General features: G+C 36.1%; 1 protein-coding gene across 2 annotated transcripts in view; it reads left to right on the top strand.

Moving 5' to 3' along the window:
- LRCH2 (leucine rich repeats and calponin homology domain containing 2) overlaps window positions 1-25,336 on the top strand; it is a 121,704-nt gene that overhangs the window by 24,113 nt on the left and 72,255 nt on the right. For both annotated transcript variants that reach the window (XM_063083883.1, XM_063083882.1), the window contains exons 2-5: window positions 10,054-10,198; window positions 13,477-13,603; window positions 17,195-17,300; window positions 17,385-17,521. In XM_063083883.1, coding sequence (XP_062939953.1) covers window positions 10,054-10,198; window positions 13,477-13,603; window positions 17,195-17,300; window positions 17,385-17,521 — 515 coding nt within the window. The remainder of the gene's footprint in view (window positions 1-10,053; window positions 10,199-13,476; window positions 13,604-17,194; window positions 17,301-17,384; window positions 17,522-25,336) is intronic.

The raw sequence follows: 25,336 nt of genomic DNA, 5'->3' as shown, positions 1-25,336 counted from the left end.
CAAGCATTCTCATTAATTCTGCTAATTTATTATTGTGGGGTATATTAGTTTCTTGTGGCCGCTGTAACAAATTACCACAAAGTTAATGGTTTAAAACAACAGAAATTTAGTCTGTTACAGTTCTGGAGACCAGAAGTCTGAAATGAGTTTTACTGAGCTAAAATCAAGGTTTCACCAGGGTCATACACCCTCCAGAGGCTCTAGGGTAGAATCCATTCCTTGCCTCTTCCAGCTTCTGGTGGCTGCTGGCATTCCATGGCCTCATTACTCCAACGTCTGCCTCACTCTTCACATGGCCCTCTCCTCAATGTGTCTGTGTAGTTACCCTCTGCCTGCCTCTTATAAGGATACATGTGATGGCATTTAGGACCAGCCTGGAAGATCCAGGATAATCTCCTCAAAACAAGATTCTTAATTACATCTGCAAAAACTTAATATAAGGTAATACTCACAGGTTCCAGGAATTAGGACCTGATTTTTTTTTTCCATCCAAATTTTATTTTATTTTGTCAATATACAATGTGGTTGATGATTGTGGCCAATTACCGAAACCTCCCTCCCTCCTCCCTCTCCCCTCTCCCTCCCAACAGTGTCCTTTCTGTTTGCTTGTCCTATCAACTTCAAGAAATTGTAATTGTTAAGTCTTCTCCCCCCACTTATTGGTGTATTTATTTATTTATTTATTTTTAGCTACCACAAATAAGTGAGAACATGGGATATTTCTCTTTCTGTGCCTGACTCGTTTCACTTAATATAATTCTCTCTAGGTCCATCCATGTTGTTGCAAATGGCAGTATTTCATTCTTTTTTGTAGCAGAATAGTATTCCATTGTGTAGATATGCCACCTTTTCCATATCCACTCATCTGATGATGGACATTTGGGCTGGTTCCAACTCTTAGCTATTGTAAAGAGTGCTGTGATGAACATTGGGGAACAGGTATACCTTCGACTTGATGATTTCCATGCCTCTGAGTATATTCCCAGCAGTGGGATAGCTGGGTCATATGGTAGATCTATCTGCAATTGTTTGAGGAACCTCCATACCATTTTCCATAGAGGCTGCACCATTTTGCAGTCCCACCAACAATGTGTGAGATTTCCGTTTTCTCCGTAACTTCGCCAGCATTTATCATTCACAGTCTTGTTGGATATTAGCCATCCTAAATGGGATGAGATGGTGTCTCAGTGTGGTTTTGATTTGAATTTCCCGAATGGTGAGTGATGTTGAGCATTTTTTCATATGTCTGTTGGCCATTCGTATATCTTCCTTTGAGAAATGCCTATTTAGCTCCTTTGCCCATTTTTTCATGGGGTTGCTTGTTTTTTTGTTGTAAAGTTGTTTGAGTTCCTTATATATTCTGGATATTAATCCTTTGTCAGATGTATATTTTGCAAATATTTTCTCCCACTCTGTTGGTTGTCTTTTAACTCTGTTAATTGTTTCTTTTGCTGTGGAGAAGCTTTTCAGTTTGATATAATCCCATTTGTTTATTTTTCCTTTGGTTGCCCATGCTCTTGGGGTCGTATTCATGAAGTCTGTGTCCAGTCCTACTTCCTGAAGTGTTTCTCCTATGTTTTCATTAAGAAGTTTTATTGTTTCAGGGTGTATATTTAATTCTTTATTCCATTTTGAGTTGATTTTAGTATATGGTGAAAGGTTTGGGTCTAGTTTCATTCTCCTGCATATGGATGTCCAGTTATCCCAGCACCATTTGCTGAAGAGGCAGTCTGTTTCCCAGTGTATAGGCTTGGTGCCTTTGTCTTGTCAAAGATGAGCTGGCTGTAGGTGTGTGGGTTGACTTCTGGATTCTCTATTCCCATTGATCAGTGTGTCTATTTTTATGCTAGTACCACGCTGTTTTGGTTATTATAGCTTTGTAGTATAGTTTAAAGTCAGGTAGTATTATCCCTCCAGCTTTATTTTTTTTACTCAGCATTGCTTTGGCTATGCATGGTCTTTTGTTATTCCATATAAATGTCTGAATAGTTTTCTCCATTTCTGATAAAAATGTCATTGGAATTTTGATGGGGTTTGCATTGAATTTGTATATCACTTTGGGTAGTATGGACATTTTCACAATGTTGATTCTTCCAATCCAAGAGCATGGGATATCTTTCCATCTTCTTGTGTGTGTCCTCTCTAATTTCTCTCAGCAGTGGTTTGTAGTCCTCATTATAGTGATTTTTCACATCCTTGGTTAACTCAATTCCTAAGTATTTTATTTTTTTGGTGGCTATTGTAAATGGGCAAGCTTTCTTGATTTCTCTTTCTGCATGTTCACTATTTGAAAATAGAAATGCTACTGATTTTTGTGTGTTGATTTTGTATCCTGCTACTTTGCTGAAATCATTTATCAACTCCAAGTGTTTTTTTGTAGAGGCTTCAGGCTGTCCGATATATATGATCATGTCACCTGAAAAGAGGGACAGTTTGACTTCATCTTTTCCAATCTGGATGTCCTTAATTTCCTTCTCTTCTCTGATTGCTCTGGCTAGTACTTCCAACACTATGTTGAATAGGAGTGGTGAGAGTGGCATCCTTGTCTAGTTCCTGTTCTTCTAGTTCCCATTCGGGGTGATATTGGCCGTGGGTTTATCATAGATGGCTTTAATTATTTTGAGATAGTTTCCATCTATACCTAACTTATAGAGGGTCTTTGTCATGAATGAATGTTGAATTTTATCAAATGCTTTTTCAGCATCTATAGAGATGATCATATGGTCCTTCTGTTTGATTTTATTAATATGGTGTATCACATTTATTGATTTGCGAATGTTGAACCAACCTTGCATTCCTCGGATGAATCTCACTTGATTATGGTGTATAATTTTACATATGTGTTGCTGTATTCTGTTAGCTAGTATTTTATTGAGGATTTTTGCATTTATATTCATCAAGAATATCGGCCTGGTATATCTTTTTTAGTTGTCTCTTTACCTGGTTTTGGTATCAGAATGATGTTTGCTTCATAGAATGAGTTAGAGAGATTTGCCTCTGTTTCAGTCTTTTGGAATAGTGTGTAAAGAATTGGTGTCAAGGGCCGAGCCCGTGGCGCACTTGGGAGAGTGCGGCGCTGGGAGCGCATCAACGCTCCCGCCGCGGGTTCGGATCCTATATAGGAATGGCCGGTGCACTCACTGGCTGAGTGCCGGTCACGAAAAAGACAAAAAAAAAAAAAAAAAAAAAGAATTGGTGTCAATTCCTCTTTGAATGTTTGGTAAAATTCTGCTGTGAATCCATCTGGTCCTGGGCTTTTCTTTGTTGGGAGCCTTCTGATAACTGCTTCAATCTCCTTTATTGTTATTGGTCTGTTCAGATTTTCTACATCTTCTTGGCTCAGTTTTGGTAGCTTGTGTGTGTCCAATAATTTATCCATTTCCTCCAGATTTTCCAATTTGTTGGCAGATAGTTTCTTATAGTCTCGAATAATTCCTTGTATTTGAGATGTATCAGTTGTAATATCGCCTTTTTCATTTCTAATTTTTGTTATTTGGATCTTCTGTCTTTTTTTTTTAGTTAGCTATACTGATGGTTTGTCAATTTTATTTATCTTTTCATAAAACCAACTTTTTGATTCATTGATCTTTTGTATTGTTTTTTGGGTTTCAGTTTCATTAAGTTCTTCTCTGCTCTTAATGATTTCTTTCCATCTGCTAACTTTGGGTTTGGATTTTTCTTGTTTTTCTAGTTCTTTAAGGTGAAATCTTAGGTTGTTCATTTGCTACCTTTCCATTCTTCTGAAGTAAGCATTTAATGCGATAAATTTCCTCCCTAGTACTGCTTTTGCAGTATCCCACAGGTTTTGGTATGATGTATCATTGTTTTCATTAGTTTTAATAAATTTTTTGATTTCCTGTTTGATTTCTTCTTGGACCCATGTGTCATTACGTAGAATGCTGTTTAATTTCCATGTGTTTGTATAGTTTCCAGAATTTCGTTTGTTATTGATTTCTGATTTTAATCCATTGTGGTCTGAAAAAATACATAGGATAATTCGAATTTTTTTGAATTTGTTGAGATTTGATTTGTGACCTAACATGTGATCTATCCTGGAGAATGATTCATGTGCTGATAAGAAGAATGAATATCCTGAGGTTGTTGGATTGAATGTTCTGTAGATATCTGCCAAGTCCAGTTGGTCTATAAAGTTGTTTAGATCTTGTGTTTCTCTACTGATTCTTTGACTAGATGATCTGTCCAATATTGAGAGTGGGGTGTACAGGTCCCCTTCTATTATGGTATTAGTGTCTATTTCCTCTTTAGGTCTAATAGAGTTTGTTTTATAAATCTTGCTGCTCCAACATTGGGTGCATATATATTTATGATTGTTATGTCTTCTTGATGGATGAATCCTTTTATCATTAAGTAGTGTCCCTCATTATCTCTTTTGATGGTTTTTAGTATAAAGTCTATTTTATCAGATATAAGAATAGCAACTCCAGCTCGTTTTTCTTTTCTGTTTGCATGGTAAATCTTTTTCCATCCTTTCACTCTTTGTGTATGTGAGTCTTTATGGGTGAGGTGGGTCTCTTGAAGGCAGCATATAGTTTGGTCCTCCTTCTTAATCCAGTCAGCAAGTCTGTGTCTTTTGATTGGGGAATTTAATCCTTTTACATTAAGAGTTGTTATTGAAAAGTGTTGTTGTAATCCTAGCATTTTATTGATTTTTGTTTGGATGGCTTAAGTGTCTTTTGTTTCTTTCTTTCTGATTTACTGTTTATTTTCTGTATTTGTTGGTTCCTTGGGTTGTAGATAGCCTTTTTGTTTGTTTGTTTTCTCTTCATGTATGCCATTTTTATTATACTGCTTCATTTTGATTTTTCTTGGGTTTTTATGGCAGTGTTAGTTGTTTTTCAAGTATGAAACCTTGTACTCCTTTGAGAATTTCTTGTAAGGGTGGTCGTGTGGTAGTGAACTCCCGCAGTTTTTGTTTGTCTGAGAAATATGCTATTAGCCCTTCATTTCAGAAGGATAGCCTTGAGGGGTAGAGTATTCTTGGCTGGCAATCTCTGTCTTTTAGTATTTTGAACATATCATCCCATTCTTTTTTGGCTTTTAGGGTTTGTGATGAAAAGTCTGATGTTAGTCTGATTGGGGCTTCCTTATATGTGATTTGATGCTTCTCTCTTGCAACTTTTAAGATTCTCTCTTTGTCTTTGAGTTTTTTCAATTTGACTATAACATGTCTTGGAGAAGACCTTTTTGTGTTGAATACGTTTGGTGATCTGTGAGCTTCCTGAATCTGTAGATCTGTGTCTTTTCCTATACATGGGATATTTTCTGCCACTATTTTGTTGAATATGTTTTCAATGCAATCTCCTTTTTCCTCCCCTTCTGGAATACCCATTACCCGGATATTTGAGCAATTAAGGTTTTCTGATATCTCTCTTAAGTTTTCTTGAATGCTTTTAATTCTTTTTTCTTTTTTTTTCTTCCTGTGTTATTTCAAATCGCCTATGTTCAAGGTCAGAAGTTCTGTCTTCTGCTTGTTCTAACCTGTTGGTTAAATTGTCCGTCGTGTTTTTTATTTGGTTGAAGGAACTCTTCAGCTCAGCAAGCTCTGCTACCTTATTTTTCAAGGCATTGATTTCCCTGTACATTTCTTCTTTCAGGTCCCATATACTTTTTCTCATTTTCTTATGTTGTCTAGCTGAGTTATTTCGTATCTCTTTTAGTTTCGTTAGAGTTAATTACTCCAAATTCCTTGTCAGACATTTCAAGGGCTGCTTGTTCTATAGGATAGACCTTGAGAGTTATTACCTTTTGCTGGTGTACTTTCTTCGTTTTTCATATTTCTGTTATCTTTCTTTTGATGTTTAGTCATTGTGGCAGGGGATTTCACAGTCCACTTTTTTGACACTGTTGTCTGGCTAGGATGTTGCTGGGGTTGCCAGTTTGGTATGGGTACCTCCGTGTCTGCTCAGTTGGCCTGTAGTGCCTTGTGTGTGTGGTTTTCTTGGACTTGGGCCTCTCTGGGGAGCCACCTCTCTGGTCAGCCTGCACTTGGCTTGGCTGCTGGGTCACACACTGGCACCACAGGGCGTGTGGTCTCTGCAGAGCTTCCGCCTCCCCTGCTGGACGTCTCCCTGCTCCACGTGCACTGGGCCAGGCTGGGGATGGAGTCAGTGGTGGTGGTGAGGCCTACCTGCTGGGTCACATGCTGGTACCGCAGGGCGTGTGGTCTCTGCTGAGTTTCTGCCTCCCCTGGAGAGCAAAACAAAGCAAATTCCATTCCACACGAATGAGCATGGTTTCCCCAAGACCTGATATTTTTGAGTGCCACCATTCAGCCCAGTACAGAAGGATAAGTAACAAGTTTTAATCCCTTTTGTGTGTGTGTGTAGAAAAGGTGAACCATCTTTATAAACTTCTGTTCCCAAGTCATACTTGTCCCCTAAGAACGTAGGCTTTGAAATTGTTTGAAATGAATTTCCCAATAAGGAATAAATTAGCAGTCTGTTTTGCCATTTTTAGATGGAAACTTTTTTTTTCTTTTTTGCTGGAACTCGATTAAAATACCAATTTACATGTATTTCTCGAGTATAATATGTTCATTATTAGTCACATTATTCTAGTTGACGTAGTGTACATGTTAATTAAATTATTTTTAATGTTATAAAATCTCCTTTATTAATTGAACATCACAAGATAAAAATTTAAGTGAAAGTTTGAAGTTAATTCATTATATCTATATGGAAGTTTATCTTCACTGTGTTGAGGGAAAATATGGGCTGCTGTTTGTGTGAGATAGTTCAAGAAATTAATATACAAATTACTTTGTGTTAATTTCCATCTTTTCTTCCACAGTTGTATTTTTCTTTTGACACTGTTATTCTGTTTACCCAGTGATTAGAAAGGATGTTTATAGTGATTTAAAATCTGAAACACCCAAGAATTAGTTTTACTTAATTAGAGGCTTTATAATAGTTTGAGTTTTATCTTTGACTTTATTAAGCTTTATTTGATTTAATGCCATTAAGTTAGAGTAATTATTGTAATTTCAAGTGTTGTTTACTAAATAAATATATGAACTAAGCCAGAAAATGGTTTATGAATGCACATTTAATTAAATTCCCTAAGGGAGCCTGTGATAATACTTTGTAATTTAACTAAAGAATTTTTTTGGAGGGGAAAGAACATAAAGCGTCACACAAAAATATGTAAGTTATTAAAACAATGCCTTGATATTATTTAAATTATTGAAATCACTCTTATTATTAATACTGTTACTTGTTTTGTTTTGTTTTTTTCCTGTCAGTTTTTGAACTTCTTTGATCTCTTTATCTGGTTACTGTGTTCTCTCATGACAATTTATTTTTAGTTTTCTCTGCTTGCTGTTTTTTTCTCTACTCAGCTTATAAGTGTTGGCCTTCCTGATGGACCATTCATGATCTCTCTTTTTAATGGAGTACTCTGATGTTAGGTGGTCTCCATTTCTGTGATTTTATGATATTAACCATATTCCCACAACTTCCAAGTTTATGTTTCCATATCAGACATCACTTCTGAGATCCAGAGTCCTCTGTCTAATGTCCATTTAACAACTCTACTTGGGTCTCTTAAGATGTTTCAGTTTATACAGATATTAAGTTGAACCCTTGATTGCATCTTTGACAAAACAAAACAAAAACCCTACCCGCACCATCACCACCTCCAATCCTGTTCCACTCTCACTCCTTTGTTAGATAGCATCATTCGGTGGCTAGGTCGGAATCCTAGGTGCCATCTTTGATTCTTACCTCTTATTTGTCCCACATAGCAAGTCCCTTGCTATTCCCTGTAAGTACTAATTCCAAAATATATTTTACATTCTATCCACTTTCTCTTATTTCTATTCTTGCAGTCTTAATTCAGGATACCATTATGTATCTCTGGGACCACTATATTATTTATGGATACTTAATACTAGATATTATACAGAATAACAAACGGAGCATAGTTTTGTTTTTAGGGTTTCAAATTAATTATAAGCAGAAATTTTCAACTCCCAGGATTCTGAAGTTACAACAATAAAAGGTAAAACCCTAAATGTAAAAGAAACATATCCTAAACTAAAAACAGTGACTTCATTTTCCTCCTCCATAGAACTATAGGTAGGATGCTTGGGTGTCCAGAGGAAGTAAGCCAGAATATTGAGAAAATGACATTTCAAGTCCAGATTTTGGTTTCTGGTAATTCTGTCTATCATTAAGTTATTCAGAATCCTATGGTGGGAGGAAGAAGAATCCAAGTTAGTTTTCATGTTATATAATCATAGCTAATATTTTCTTTTGCCAATTATACCATTTTACATTAGTAAGAATGAGAATTAGTATCTCTCTTTCTCTCTCTCTCTCCCTCCATATGTATCAATACATATATATGAGGGGTCTTCAAAAAGTTCATGCAGAGATTCATATTATCTTTTAATTCCATTTTCCACAAACTTTTTGAAGTATTCTCACATTACATATATAAATACATGTATATATTAATCTTCTAAATAAGAAATCACTATATTGCTCAGTTAGTAGGTCTCATCTCTTAGGGTGAGGAAACTGAGTATTATTGAAAGGAGGTTTGTCTTATGAGGGAAGACCAGATGCTAAATGAGGTACAGTGGGCTAAGCTGGACTATAGATGTTCTCTCTGACAAAGGTACATATACTCTTATGTTTTTAACCAAATAAGTATAATGAGCTGCTGTAAGCAAAGTATTATTATTATTATAAAGTATTATTATTTCTGTAATAAGGTAACTAATTTGATAATTATTCAGGCGGTGATTCTCAACTGGGGTGTGGAGGGGTTTGCACCTTAAGGGACATTTTTAGGCCATCACGGTTAGTGGGTGCTACTGGCATCTAGTGGGTGGATGCCAGGGAGGCTGCTAAATATCTTACAGTGCCCAGGATAGCCCCAGAAGTTATCTACCCAAAGGATCCATAGGGCTGAGGTTCAGAAACTCTCTCTTAGGATATTTTTTTTCAACCCACCATGTGATATATTAAGTATTTTTCAAAATTTTATTTAACAAATAAACCTTTAATAAAGGAGTAATGGTTATAATAATTCCATGATTTTATTTTTGTGAAAACATAAATTAATGGAAGTATATTTGTGTGTACTTGGAATAATTTAGGAGAGGAGGGAATCAAGGATGAATGCCAGGTTTCTGGCTTGAGCAACTCACCAAGAGGATGTTGGTGACATGTCTGAGATGAGAGAAATAGGGGTATGGAAAAAGATCTACAGTTTAGATTTTACAGTAGTAAAATTTGAGGTTCCTGAGATATATCGAGGGGAAGTCCTGATGATCAGAACATAGGTGTTTAGACATATCTTTAATTTGCAATTCATCAGTATATAAATATAATTTGGCCCTAGGATTTGATGAAATCACCCAGTGGAGTGTATATCTTCAGAATGAAAGAGTACCTTATGGCATAGTCCTTGAGAATACCAACATTTATAAAACATGTAGAGGAAAATCTAGCAAAAGAAACTAAGAAGTAACAGAGAGATAATAGAAAGAGATCTGGAAGTGTGGTCTTCCAAGCCAAGGGAAGAGAATGTTTCCAGATGGATGGAGTGGTTATTGATACGGAGATGGTTGGTAATCTTGGTGGATATGACATTGAATAGAAACCAAATTGCAGTGCTTTGAGAAGTCCGTGGTAAGTAAGAAATTTGGTTGTGTTGTGTATTTATGTAAGTTTGGCTGTGAAAGAGGAAGAAGTAGACGGAAGGGGATGTGGAATCTTGAGAGGTATGTTTGTCTGTTTTTAAAGATGAGAGAGAATTGCTCATTGGTATTTTAAAAAGATAAATAGCATATTTGGATTTTAGAGATATTGAAGCATATCAAGTATATTTTTTTAATAAACATGCTTTCTATGAGTATATTTCTAAGTGATGATTTTTGCCTTCAAGCTATTGCTGGATAATATTTTATAACCTTTTAAATAATTGCTTAGATTCTGAGTGATTCAGCAAGTATGAAAATAGTTCTATTAATTGCCATAGGTGTAGATATATGTTTGACACTCAAACACTATTTTTATTTTTCAGATCTTTCCAGAAATCGTTTTACAGAAATTCCTTCTGATGTCTGGTTATTTGCACCTCTTGAGACATTAAATTTATATCATAATTGCATCAAAACCATTCCTGAAGCCATTAAAAACTTGCAGATGTTAACATACCTTAACATTAGGTAAGGAAACACTTTTTAAAAATATATTTTGGTTTTTGTTATGGTCGGTTCTAATCCTTTTTAGTAGAAAAGGGATGTTTTTGGTTTGGCTATGTTGCCTATATTTACCTCAACAGTATCTTATTTTGCATTTTTTATATGTTCCCATTATTTTGTAGGTTTTTCATCTTGTTCTTGAGAGCAGTGCTTCTCAAACTTCAATGCATAACAGTCACCTGGGGATCTTGTTAAAATGCAGATTCTGATTCCTTTGGTCTGCTGTTTGGTCTACATTTCTAACAGGTCCCTGGTAATGCCCATGTGTGCCTGCTGGCCCTTAGACCTCACTTTCAGTAGCAAGGCTTTAGACCATAAATATTTTCCTGAAATCATAGCACCACCATACAGATTTATTTACATGCATCCTTAGTTACAGTGAAACATTATAAAGAAACAATTCTTGAGTTGTTTCTGCTCTCTTTGTTGCTACTTTAGAAATGGATAGATTGGTATGGGAATGATGGAAAAGTTAGGAAGTGGATGACAGCTGATATTTTTATTTAATAAGTGGTCACCATGTGCCAGGCAGTGTTCCAGATACTTTACTCATATTAGCTCATGTAATCTTCATAACAGCATTTGGAGATAGGTACTGTTATTATCCCCATATTACAGATGAGGAAACTGAAGGGTACATTATTATCCCTGCATTACAGAGGAGGAAACTGGGTTAAACTGTTTGCCCAAATTCATATATACACAGGTACTTCAAAAAGTTCCTGGAAAGATTTGTATTATCACTTAATTCTATTTTTCCATGAACTTTTTGAAGTACCCTCATATATACAGCAAGTGGTGGAGCCAAGATTCAAATCAAAGCAGTCTGGCTGTAGAGCTCTCATTCTTAGCTCTTACCCTATATTTATAAAAGAGTGAACACTCAATAAGTAGAAGAAAAAACTTGCCAAATGAGTGACATTGAATGGAAACTGGTATATTGTCACTTAAATTTAGAATTCTTTTCTTTCCTTTTTTTTTTTTTTTTGACTTGGAAGGAATAATTTCTTTCCCCTCATTAACCATGTTACTTGTCTAAATTTTCATACAGGGAAGTAGTAAATATAACCAATATACGTAAAAAATGACACTCCCTTCTCACCACGATATATTAATTCTTTTTTTTTTTTTGATACAGTTTTTTTATATGTCTTCTCAGGTGGTGTTACCTGGCCGTACATATTTTTTTAACTGAAACCACTTTACACCTTAAAATGTGTGAGAGAAGTTTCCTTCCACAGTTAGTAGTCATTTGGGTTGCTCCTTTCTCTAAGGGCTCCTTGGCCTTGCTGTGGAGAGGTTTGAAGAAAGTGAGGTATTTTTAAGTTTTGTCTTTGTTTTTGCTTCATTTTGTTCTGTTATGGAAAAAAGTGATTTGCCAAAAATTGAATTACATTTCTCTCTTAACCTGTGTGGTATATCTTAGGAATAGTTTTACTAAAGCTTTCTCTGATTCTCTCCTGTTTTGATTTTTAAAAGTCAACTCCTGATTTTTGTTTAAAGTCACAAAAATTTTTGAATGAACTATATTGAAATAACATTTGTTTTAGTGACTGACTTCCTTTGGCTCTCTCTAAAATATCTAGTAAAAAGTGCCGATTAGTGACTTACTAGCTATGTACAAAGAAATCAAATTCTGGAGAAAGATGACTGTGCTAACTCAATGAACATTACTTCTTAGGGGAAGAAAATAAACTGATTTTTAATCTTTTCTTTGGCCTTACAGAGTATTATAATGAATTTGCCATTATTTTTCCCATTTATTTTTTTTTTATTTTGTTAAAAATATCTTGATAAACTTGTAAGTTGATTTTTCAACTTTTTCTCTCTTCCTGTATACTTTCCCTCTTTTTTAGTAGAATCCTGAAGAAAGGTCCTTGTGTACTCCAGTGTGAAGGGGCCCAGACAGACCATTTCCACAGGGAGCCCGCTTGGCCCTGAAAGTATGAAGGATTGTGACAGGCCACTAGCTTATTTGACATTCTGGCAGCCTGGCCAGGATTGCTAGTTGAGGGGCATTGTCTTTTTTTTTTTTTTTTTTTTTTTTTAAGTCTGTTTGTGGCACATGATTAAAGCCAGTCAGTCTAGTGTTTCTGGATGTCCTCCGCAGGGATAAGATGGGGTGAAGGGTCTTGAAGCCCCTGCTTGAGTAACCCTGGGTTTTTGTTGCTGTGCATGTTACACAAAATGCTAGGTACAGATATATAAGTGCCACTTTGAAAAATAGAAAAAATAATAGCTTATTGCTTGTCAGCGCTTGTTAGTATATAAATGGATTGTAACACTTAATATGTTTTGGTAGTGGGATCATTTGGGTCAGTCAGTCTGCATTGGCATATAAATTTGACCGTATTAGCTTGAAGGCAAGGGTCCCAGAGCCCATTTGCCTGGGTTTGAATACTGGCTCTCCCACTTACCAGCTTTGTGACTTTGAGCAGTCTACTTAATCTCTTTTGGACTGTTTCTTCATCTGTAAAATGGTGATCATGATAGTATCTCTCATTCTGAAGTAGGTTGTTTATGGAGTTACTTCATGTGAGGTGCTCTGAACATGGCCTGGCACATAGTAATCACTTAATAAATGTTAATTGTTATATTTAAATGTATCCACAAAGATAGGAGTGTTGTATTAACTTTGAGCTGAGATATAGGTGCGTAGGCTGTTCTATTGTAAACCATAACCAAAGGGAATGGGTTAGGGTTACCACATACTTATGAAGATATAATCCTATTTATTCTTTCATAAATTTGAACATAGTGCATGCATATTTATTCTTGGAGCCTTTCCCTAGTTGGAGGCATGGAGGTATTGAATATGCCAAAATTATACCACGGAGCAAGGTTCTGGCATTCTCTAGCTTAGAAGAATCATTCTGAATTTTTAAGAACTGGAGATGTGCAGGACAGTGCCGTAGTTAACAGCACAGGCTTTTCAGTCAGACTTGCTTTTGAATCTCTGCTCTACCTGGGCAAATCACTTAACCAGTTTTAACCTTCATTTTCTTATTTGTATACTGGAGATAGCACTACCTATCTTGTGGAGTTAATATGAAAATTAAATAAGACAGAGCATGTAAGGAATTTAGCACTGTTCCTAATACAAAAAGTAAGCACTCACTAAATGATTGTTAAGTTATTACTTAGTGAAACTTATTTACTTTCAAAGTGGCTCATTCTTTTTCAACATAACATGTCAGGTTTCAGACATATTTCTCATAATGAGACCTTCTTATTCTTTTCAGTCGAAATCTTTTATCAACATTGCCAAAATACCTATTTGATCTCCCCCTTAAAGTTTTGGTCGTCAGTAATAATAAACTGGTATCCATTCCAGAAGAAATTGGGAAGTTAAAAGATTTAATGGAATTGGTGAGTAAAATAGTTGTATTTATTATATATAATATGCATAATATATACTTCTGTATTTTGGAAGATTACTCACTGTATGGAATTTCACTGTAATTTTTAATAGAGGAATAACTTGATATATGTCTAAATTTGCTTTAGTAAAATTTTGAGATACCATTATTTATGTCTGATTTTATCTCCCAGCCAAAAAAATAACCTGGTTGTTCCTTAGTCCTAGTGAAGTCAGAAGCCTTGCTTACAAGCTTTAAGAAATACTTTTCAAATGAATAAGCATTTGTTTATCCATTTTGTGGGCAGTAAAGTTGTTAGGGAAAAGATGAGGGTTTTTTCTTTTTTAAAGGTTTTATAGGGCTACCATAGAGCCTGAAGAGAGAGGGGATAAAAGAAGAGAGTACAATGCCAGCAAAACAATAGAATTAACAAAATAACTCTTCTTCTGCCATATGATCATGGGACTTTATAACACTTTGGGACCAAAGTTAATGGAAAGAGTCCGTTATATGCAATTGATTATAGAAATAGAGAATAAAGTAGTTGCCTTGAACATAACATTTTAGGCAATAAAGGACATTGAACTTTGAGAGAAACATAATTCAGTCCTCAAAGCATTGAGCTATTTTCATCTCTTGATTACCTCCACATCACACAATACACCATGCTGCTCATTTTTATTTTCTGTTTTATCTTGAGTAATGCTTTCCCAATAAATAGGTATTTTAAAAGTATTCTTAAGTATGACTTTATTATGCTTGGAGGGCCACAAGTTTTCTTGAGGAACTTACCTACCATTTTATAGTGGGAAATTAATGTTAAAATAGAATGTAGTGTACAGAAATTTCAAGAACACCTTTTATTCATTAAGGAATACCTGCATGATCAGTTATAACCCAAGGAAACTTCCTTGGATTGCACCTTGTTTTCAAACCATAGAATTTTCAGATTATAAGAGATCTTAGCAGTGTTGGATATAACCACTTCCTAATGCGTGAATCCCTGACACAGCTATTTGTGTATTTTCAATGGTGTATGACTCTGCTTGTGTGTGTGTCTGAGGCAGCCCTAATTTTCTTCTGCAAAACTCTTTTTGTCAGTAATCTTTTCAATTTTGAACAAAATTATATCTCCCTATCACTTTTATCCATTGGTCCTGGGGCTACCATGTGAAGAAATATAGATAATGACAATTTCTCTTCCCTTCAGATATTTGTAATCTGTCCTATGTCTACTCTCCATTTTACCAGACTCTAAGGCCTGTTTTTCTATAGCTTAAACATACTTATTACCTTTATTCCTTTCTACGACTTTTTGTTTTTGGCAATTTCTATCCTGAAAATGTTCCCTTTTGTTAAGGTCTGTTTTAATGTTATATTCAAAAATGAACAGAGATTCTAGATGTGATCTAAACAAATTCATAATAAAAGGGAATTATTATTTTCTTTGAATTGGACACTGTTAATGTTTTTAAAGATTCTTTTTTTTAGTTCAGTTTTTGATGCTGTTTTAAATCACTTTACATGAGATAGTTTTTAGATAAATGTCAAAAACATTTAGGATTTTTAGATTTATTCTAGTATTTTTATTTAAATAGGATATTTAAAAATATTACATGCTATTATTTTATAAGACAGTATAAAATTATTATTATGCTTTAGACTCTTGAAATCAGTAACAGTAGATGGGTAGATAGCATTGATGGCTAACTAACAATTGTAAATCACATAATGAATTTGTGGGTATTCCCTGTCATTGGAATATTTCCCATGATAGTCTTCCATGAGAATCTGGTAACCAACGATAATGAAATTCTGTCGTTAGAAACCTAGGAAATACTGTCTGGCCTCCAATCCCCAGCAGAGTATTTTGTAGAGTACCCATTGGAGTGAATCAGTTTCCTGTGCCTGGGTTTATTTCTTCTGGGAAATGGCAGCTATCTACCAAATTTCTATGAATTTGCTTTAAGGAAATCTTCAGTATCAGGCACCTCTGGAAAGAAGCAGTAGTATTTACTTTAAAGGGCATTTTACCAAACTTTTATTATCTATCATTTGAATAATAATCTGTTCTGAACAAAGCAGCTAAGGTGACACTGTCAAAATATGTCAGATCGTGTCATTTCTCTATTCAAAAGTTTTTTGTTCCTGCCTACATCTCTCAGAGTAAAAGTGAAAGTATCCCTCCTTCCATCCTACTTTCCCCTTTTTCTACTTCCCTCTAGTTGCACCAGATACCTTGCTGTTCTTTGTACATGTGAGGTGTGCTCTGCCTAAGGGCCTTTCCATTATTGTTCGTTCTGTCTGGAATATTCCTTTCTTATATATTGGCATGGTTCACTCTCTCATCTCTGACAATGCTGCTCAAGTATCATCTTCTCCATGAAATGACCTAAATTGCTAATATTCCCTACCCCCCATTATTACTAGCATAGCCATTGTCCTTTACCCTGCTGTTTTTTTTGTTTTTTTTTTTTTAATAGCACTTATCAGCTTCTAGCATGTTATACAACCTCCTCTCTTCAATTTTTGTTTGTTTTGTTTCTTAATGTGTCCCTTGCCCCTGGAACCTAGCAAATAGTATTCGATAAATATTTGTTGTTGAATGCAGGTGCCTTTAATATTGTTTGAAAGAAGTATCTAGAATACATTTTCCTAATTATCTATAGATTTATTGTATTCTTCCCTACATGGCTTTAATATTTTTTTGAATTTACCCCCTTTCCTTTTTTTACTTTTGATAAAAATAAATGTATGCATCTCTCCCCTCCCTCTAGGCTAATATCATTTTCATTGAAAGCTGGAAATTAGGGGCAATTACAGTAGAGTATGAATGTCATTTGCAGTGTGTCTGTAGTGACTACTGTCTGAGATCATGTTGCAGATTTCTCTTCTCTTTTTATTAATGTAGTTATAAGAAAGAGGCAAGGGAGAGGAGAGCATAGTTAATATAAACTATTTTTTATTCCCTTATTATGGAAACTTGGTATTTGTTTACCTTTAAATGTGGACTTGCATTTTTAACTTAACCCTGAGAGATTTCCAATTCAGATTTTTTAGAATGCCTTTGAGTTGTGACGTGAGCCACAAATATTTGAGCTTATAACTCCTCATATTTGTATCCATTTGGAGAAAGAGCTTTAATTAAATGTATCCTGACCATAATCTTTGGTTCTCATATCTGTAAATCCTTGCCTTTCTTAGCTTCTGTCCAAACAAGTATCTCAAAACAACTACTGTGGTTGACAGATTATCACTGTGATTGATAGTCTTTTATTTTACCTCTGCATGAAGAGCACCTGGCTCATCCTTACTTCTGGTTTTAGGTGGTGATAGTCTTTAGTTGAGATTCTCAAGACGTTGTCTTATGCAGTAACTAAGTTATATTCTCAAATTTTTACACAGAAAAATTTCTGTCAACTCTGCTAGGTTGACTTCATGATGTAATAAAAATATAAATCTGTCAGATAATTCATATTTAGAGAAATGACATTAGAAGCAACTTTTGCTAGCTATTTACCGTATGCTTTAATTTAAAAATTGGAATATATCTGTTTTTCTCAGTTAGTTTATTATAATTTTATTTTCTTGTTTTCCTTAGGATATTAGCTGTAATGAGATTCAGGTCCTTCCTCAACAAATAGGAAAGTTACATTCACTTAGAGAGCTAAACATAAGAAGAAATAATCTTCATGTTTTGCCAGATGGTAAGATTTTCACTATTTTTACTCAAATAAGAGAGTAACTATATAAAATTTAATTTAATTTTTTTTGTTGTTGTTTCTAAACAGAATTAGGAGATCTTCCCTTAGTCAAGCTGGATTTTTCTTGTAATAAGGTGGCCGAAATTCCAGTTTGTTACAGGAAGCTACATCATTTACAAGTAATAATTTTGGATAACAATCCATTGCAAGTACCGCCAGCACAGGTTTGTAATAAAAATATGATACTCGTTTCTTCTCATTTTTGTTCATAATTTTATCTTTTTTTTATTCAGTCAGTATTTGTTATGTGCTTCCTATGTGCTTGATAATGTTCAAGGGAAAATATCAGTGTAACAATCAGATAAAATCCCTGTCCCAGAAACTTATCTTATAGAGGAATCACAGTCTAATTTGGAAATAATATATAACAACCATCAAGTTATTCATGTCCCACAGAAGCTAAACATTCCATGTTGCTGGACTATCACTTTTGGGTCTCTGCTTAGGTCACCTTCTCCAGGGCCTTAATTCTTGGCATTGTGTTCATTCCTTCCAAAACTTAAGGCAGATACTCAGTGTTTTACTTAGCTCCTCAGCTTATGAATTTTATCTGTTTCTTACTGGTAAATCAAAAAGTACCAAAATCAGGATTCAATTGTTGTTTAGGTGCTGATATCTAAAGGAATTTTTCTGAGAAGTGACTTTCTCACTTTGGTGGAAATTTTAATTTAGGCTCTAGAATAGCATTTGGAAAATCTAGATGTTAACTTTCTGCTTGTGAACTGATAATTCTGGTTGTCAATGTTATTTTTAAAAGACAGACTCTGAAGTCTCTCTACCTGTTTGCTACTCAGGTATGTATCTACTTGGGATTTGTTGTGGGATTGATTGGAATGCATTCTTGGCACTGAGAGATGGAATTATAACAGAAAGAACAAGATACAAGTGGAAAATATTAATTCTGACTTTTAATTTAATGAGGATTAAATCCATGTGGAATCCACTAAAATGATAATTAAAGAATATGCTAAAATATAAACCCATAAGGACAAAGAGATGAAAGAGAACAGGACAGTGGCAAAGAGATGTCAGCAGAATTTTGGAAAAATGTTGGAAAATGGAAAATACATGAAATAGTGGTAACTCGTGCCTCTACTAACACTGCAAATGGCAGTGAAATCGCAGCTCACACTCTACCTCCAACCTATGTACCCTGGCACAGGGTTTGCATACATCCAGAAGTAAAGTTGCCTTTTTCTTCTAACAAAGGTACACATAATCCAAAAGGAGTACTTTTTCTAATTCAGATAAAGTCTGGCCAGGGTCCTGGTAGTAGCTGCCTTAGCAGAATGAGGAAAGCTGAGCCTTGTGTTTGTTGTGGGAGAAGGCAAAAAAAAAAAAAAAAAAAAAAGTCGATTTACAGTGTCAGATCTGGGAATGGCTCAGGTATTTTAGAAAACATGTGTAGGACTGAAAATATGACTTTTCGTAGAATGTCTAAGGCAGTGTTGTCCAGTAGAACTTTCTGAATGATGGAACTGTTCTGTAATCTACGCTGTCAAATACTATAGCCACTTGTAACATGTGACTGTTGAATGCTTAGAATATGGCTAGTGTCATTAAAGAACCAAATTTTAAAATTTCTGATTTATTTAGATTTAAATTTAAATAGCTACATGTGACTGATGGCTACCATATTGGACACCACACCCTCAGATTCTTGTCCTTAGCCCCACAGCCACATGACTACCCCTCACTTGCCTCAGCTGAAACCTTGAGTTTACTCTAAGGAGTAGGTAGATCTTTAGATTCTCTCCCTCATCTCAATGGCCAAATGACTCACTCCTTGTCTCTGCAGAAGCTTGGAGTTTACTCTTTAGAGAAGCACTGTCCATTAGTACTTTCTGTGGTGATGGAAATGTTCTATTTCTGCACTGTGTGGTACTGTAGCCACAGTGGCTGTTGAGTACTTGAAAGTGTATAGTGTGGCAGAAGAAGTGAATTTTTAGTTTTATTTAGATTTAAATTTAAATAGCCACATTTGGCTAGTGGCTACCTTACTGGACATTACAGCCATACAGAAATTGAACCAGAGGTAGGGGCTCCAGGTACAGCTATGGGTAGGAGTGAGACTCCATACAGAAAACAGTGAATGCTTGCGTATTGAATGTTGGGATCCTCTAGTAGATTTCTCCTGCTTGGCTCTTCAGCCTGTCTTATGTATCTAAGGCAGGACTGGTATATTTCTTCCTTGGTAAACTGAATGAGCCAGGAGAAACGACTTATCTATATACTGATCTTTTGGGGTCACCTGATGAAATGGCCAGTCCCTGTCTGATCACCAGATGGGAGCTCGCCATCAGTAAACTTTCCTCATGTACACAGAGCTTCCAGTTGGCTTTTTATTGTCTTACTCTTGAAGTAAAGAAAATAAAAAAAATAAAGAAAATAAAGAAATTAAAAAAATAAAAATAAAAAATATTGGTGAGGATGTGGAGAAAAGGGAACTCTTATTGGTGGGAATGTAAAATGGTATAGCCACTATGGAGTGTTCTCAAAAAATTAAAAATAGAAATATCATATGATCTTTCAATCCCACTTCTGGGTATATATCTGCAAAAGACAGAAAAAACCAAAGTGTTTTTATTATTCTAACTCTCAAAACAGAATACTTCACCTCTGGTCACTAAAATGTGTGGGGATTTCACCCCACCACGAAGTGATTCTCCAGCAGACACTGACTGGGTGTCCTATAACTCAATTCAGTTCTGACATTGTCTACCCAATTCCACAGGTTAAGGTCTCAGTACCATAAGAATGCCCACCTATATTTCTCACCAACCAGCTATAAATTCAGATTTACATGATCCTGAATTAATAATTAATTAATCTGACTTTTAGCTCACAGAACTCAGGGAAACACTTTACATACTATTGCTGATTTTTTACCAAGGATATTTCAAAGGATACAAATGAATAGCCAGATAGAAGAGATACATAGGGCAAGGTATGTGAGAAGGCGTGGAGCTTCCATGCCCTCCCAGGCACCTCCACGTTTTCAGCAATCTGGAAACTAAATCCTGGCCTTTTGGGTTTTTATGGAGGCTTCGTGGGCCATTGGCAATCAACTCAACCTTCAGCCCCTTTCCCCACCCCAGAGGTGGGGGAGGTGAGAGGGGTGGGGCTGAAAGTTCTGTCTACTTACATGGTTTGTTTGCCTGGCTACCAGCCTCCCATCCTGAGGCTATCCTGGAGCCATTAGCCAACAGTCATCACAAGACCCCAAAAGCACAGGCAACAGAAAGAAAAAATAAGCAAATGGGATGATATAAAACTAAAAAGCCTCTGCACAGCAAAAGAAACAGCAGAGCGAAAAGACAACTTACAGAATGGGAGAAAATATTTGAAAATTATGCATCCAACAAGGGATTAATATCCAGAATATACAAGGAACTCAAACAACCTAACAGTGAAAAAACAAATAACCTGATTAAAAAATGGGCAGAAGAGCTGAGTAGGATTTTCTCAAAGGAAGATATACAAATGGCCAACAGATACATGAAAAAATGCCCAACATCACTAAGCATCAGGGAAATGCAAATTAAAACCACACTGAGATATCATCTCACCCCAAAGGAATGGAAATCATCATGTTGAAGGGATGCCTGCACTCCCATGTTTATCGCAGCTATATTTACAGTAGCCAAGAGTTGGAACCAACCTAAATGTCCATTGGCGGATGACCTGGATAAGGGAGATGTGATATGTATACCCAATGAAATACTACTCTGCCATAAAAAAGAATGAAATTCTTCCACTTGCAACAACATGGATGAACTTAGAAAAAATTATGTTAAGTGAAATAAGCCAGGCAGAGAAAGAGAAACACTGCATGTTCTCACTCATAAGTGGGAGCTAAAAAAAAGTAAACAAATAAAGATACAACAGTCACAACAATACATTGAACTTTCAAAAGGAGAGAGCAGAACCGAGGCCACCAAAGGTGGGAAAGTGGGAGGAGGAGGAAGGTTGGCAAAAAATTTGTAAAGGGCCACACAAAATGATTACATTCTGTAATGTTGAATACACTAATTATCTTGATTTGAGCATCACATTGCACACAGGTATTGATATTCAATGCAGTACCCAACAATATATGTACCATCAGTTATGTTTCAATAATAAAAAAATACAAAAGACACATCACTTGAGATTCCATAAGAGTTTTGAAAGCTCTGTGCCAGGAAACGGGACAAAATATAAATTACGATAGCCAAAGTAAATGAAATCACTATCTCAAAGAGAGATCTGCACTCCCATGTTCATTTCAGCATTTTCACAACAGCCAAGATATGGAAGAAAGCTAAGTGTCAAAAGATGAATGGATAAAGAAAATGTGGGGTGTATGTGTTGTGTATAATGCTATATTATTCAGCCTTAAGAAGGAAATTCTTCCATTTGCAACAATGTGGATGAACCTGGAGGACATTGTGCTCAGTGAAATAAGCTAGGCATAGAAAGACAAATGCTGCATGATCTCACTTCTATGTGAAATCTAAAAAAAAAAAGAGTTGAGAAGTTGAACTCATAGTGAGAGAAAGGAGAATGGTGGTTACCAGGGGTTAGGGGGAAAAGGGGTGATGTTGGTCAAATGGTACCATCTATTGACCTAAAAAGAAATGGACCAAATACATATAGCAAAGATTTATTGAGGTAATATTATGATTGCAGCCACGGAAACACATAAATCAGGTAGCCCTGAAAATGTATTCCACAGAGGACCAGCAGAGCTTAACATTTTATAATCACAAGAAGGGGAAAGGGTCAAAGGAGAGAGAGAGGACGAATCTGCCTAATGACTTCATCAGGCTTTCTGTTGGTTGTATATGACATATAGATTTGGAATTGTTACTAGGTTACATCCTACATGCAGGGATCTACAGCAAGGGTAATAAGTATTCCAGGTGATTTTATGGCTTTTGGCACCGTTATGACTGCTTCTATGTAAAATGGCCTTATGATGATATTTTTTCAGGACAGGTAGATATGGTTACTGACTTGTCCCAGATCTCCCAAGGCACTATAATTTGGCTGACTTGGTCAGAGCAGATTCTTTTGGTTATCACATCTGTCAGTTATAAGATGAGCAGGTACTGGAAAGCTAATGTACAGCATGGTGATTATAGTTGATTATACTGTATTATATACTTGAAATTTGCCAAGAGAGTAGATCTCAAGTGTTACCACACACACACACAAAGGTAACTGTGCAGTGATGGGTATGTTAATTAGCTTGCTTGTAGTGATCATTTCACAATGTATGCAGATATCCAAACATGAAATTATGCGCCCTAAATATGTACAATTTTTATTTGTCACTCATACTTCAACAAAGTGGTGAGGGGGGAGAGAAAGGGGGAAGAATGGAATACATTCATAGGAGTAGTGATCAGCATGACTTCTCAGCAGCAGCCCTGGAAGCTAGGAGATGTTAGAATGGTGCCTTCAAAGACTGAGGAAATATTTCCAACTTTCTCCACTCAAACCATCAGTTACATGTGAGACAGGAAAAAGTTTCAAGCATATAAGATCTCAGAAATTTTAATTCCCATGCACCCTTTTATAGGAAGCTAGCAGGGAGTGTGCTATACCAAAATGAGGGAGTAAACTAAAAAAGAGGAATTCTTCATGGCCAAGATTGACAGGTTTGCATATGCCTAGAGAACAGCCAGTCTATTTTTTGGAGTAGTGGAATTGTCTCCAAAAAAAAAAAAAAAAAAGAAAGGAAGGCGATAGATGACTTGATGTGTTTCTCCATGTAGAGCTACGGCTAATGTCAGCATCCCGCCTATGTCACCAGTTGTTGGGCTCTTAACTCCTGTTCATGACGCCAATTGTAAAGCTATTCGACCATGCCAGTTGTCTGGCTCTTTTACCTGCTGGTAATCCTGCCCTGACTGGGCCAATTGTCGAGCTAGGGCTGGGTCTGGAGCTCAAAGACCCCTCAAGCCCGTTCCAGACTGGGTCACAAACCCTTCATATGCCATGCTGGGTCACCAGACCCCTCACATGCCAGGCTGGGTCACCAGACCCTTTACACACAGGTCTGTGAGCTAGGTAAACAGCAAACAGGTCCTTGGAAGCCACAGGTTGGAAAGGCATGGCCACTCGTGCCATGGTGGCTGCTTGTGCGGTAGCGTCTGCCCAAGGCAGTAAACTCCAGCCAAGGTGGTGGCGCAGTGCAGGTGCACTAACTGCACCCACAAACAACCTGCCCACAAAGAATGCTGCACCACCCCCAACCTGCCCCCAGGAGAGGGGCGCCTGATTAAATTATTCTATTTTCCCAACACTTCACATGGAGGGATGTTTTACAGTTCTTTCAGAGAGTCAAGAAGGAATTAACAATAAGCATATAGAAAATTATGCAAAGGAAAAAATGGGGCCATTAATCACTTTAGGAAAAACAAAAAATTGTAGGAGAAGGGAACTGTAATCCTGCTCTATAGGGTTCATCTGTGAATATTTTCTCAGCCATAATAATGTAAATACTGGATTATGATTTAATAAAATTGTCACATAGTTATAGTAATAGCAAAGAGTTATATTGCACTTATATCTCCCCAGTCACCAATAAAAATGCTTTACATATGTTAACACATATAGTTCTTATATCAAGCCTATAAAACAGGGGCTGTCATTATCCTCATTTTACATATAAGGAAACAGAGGCATAGAAGTTAAATGACTTGTTCAGGGTCACATGGCTTAGCATATGGTAGAGCCAGGATTCAAACCATGGCAGTGTGACTCTAAAATTCATGCTCTTTAACCACTGTGCTATGCTTCTGAAGAGAGGGGACCTGTGTTTATGTGAGTTGATGGGGGTGGAGAGAGGGGAATGGTAGTAATGGTGTTGGTGATATGAGATGGTGGTGGTAGTGGCAATGTAAGAAATCTTAAGTCCTCATCCTCCTTAGTGAGAATCCAATACATAAAATCTATAATTGAGAAATTAAAAAATAGCACTAGAGGCATGTTATTTATAAATACGAGGGTAAATAGCAGAAAACCAACTAAAAGAGTTTAGGGTGGAGACTGGATCTCAGAGCTTGAAAGGAGTAGAATGAGGGATTATTTTTTACCAACTTCGTAGTTCAGCTTGATTTTTAAAACTCTGTATGTGAATTATTGTGATAAAAATAAAAATTAAAATTTACAAAAGAAAATAATTCACCAGCATTTAATTTGGTAATGAAAGACAAATTTTTATTTAGTTTAGACAGGTAATAGGATACTATTTAGCAAATTTTAATTGGTAATTAATGTATTGGTATTATTTAAATTTAATTTTATTTTATGAATAAACAATGTGGTTGATTATTGTGGCCTATTACCGAAACCTCCCTCCCCCCTCCCTCTCCCCCCTCCCTCCCAGGAACCTCATATCTGTTCTCTTGTAACAACTTCAAGGAATTGTGATTGTTGTCTTCTCCCCCCCCATATTATTTGTGTATTTATTTATTTATTCTTATTTATTCTTCTTATTTATTCTTCATTTCTCCCAGAAATAAGTGAGAACGTGTGTTATTTCACTTTCTGTGTCTGACTCGTTTCAGATAATTTTCTCTAGGTCCATCCATGTTGTTGCAAATGGCAGTATTTCATTCTTTTTTATAGCAGAGTAGTATTCCACTGTGTAGATATACCACGTGTACCTTATTCACTCATCTGATGATGGACATTTGGGCTGGTTCCAACTCTTAGCTATTGTAAATAGTGCTGCGATGAACATTGGGGAACAGGTATACCTTCGACGTGATGATTTCCATTCCTCTGGGTATATTTCCAGCAGTGGGATAGCTGGGTCATATGGTAGATCTATCTGCAATTGTTTGAGGAACCTCCATACCATTTTCCATAGAGGCTGCACCATTTTGCAGTCCCATCAGCAATGTATAAGAGTTCCTTTTTCTCTGCAACCTTGCCAGCATTTATCATTCACAGTCTTTTGGATATTAGCCATCCTAACTGGGATG

The sequence above is a fragment of the Cynocephalus volans genome, chromosome X (assembly GCF_027409185.1).
Source record: "Cynocephalus volans isolate mCynVol1 chromosome X, mCynVol1.pri, whole genome shotgun sequence".
NCBI lineage: Eukaryota > Metazoa > Chordata > Mammalia > Dermoptera > Cynocephalidae > Cynocephalus > Cynocephalus volans.
This window is presented reverse-complemented; position numbering and strand designations above follow the sequence as displayed.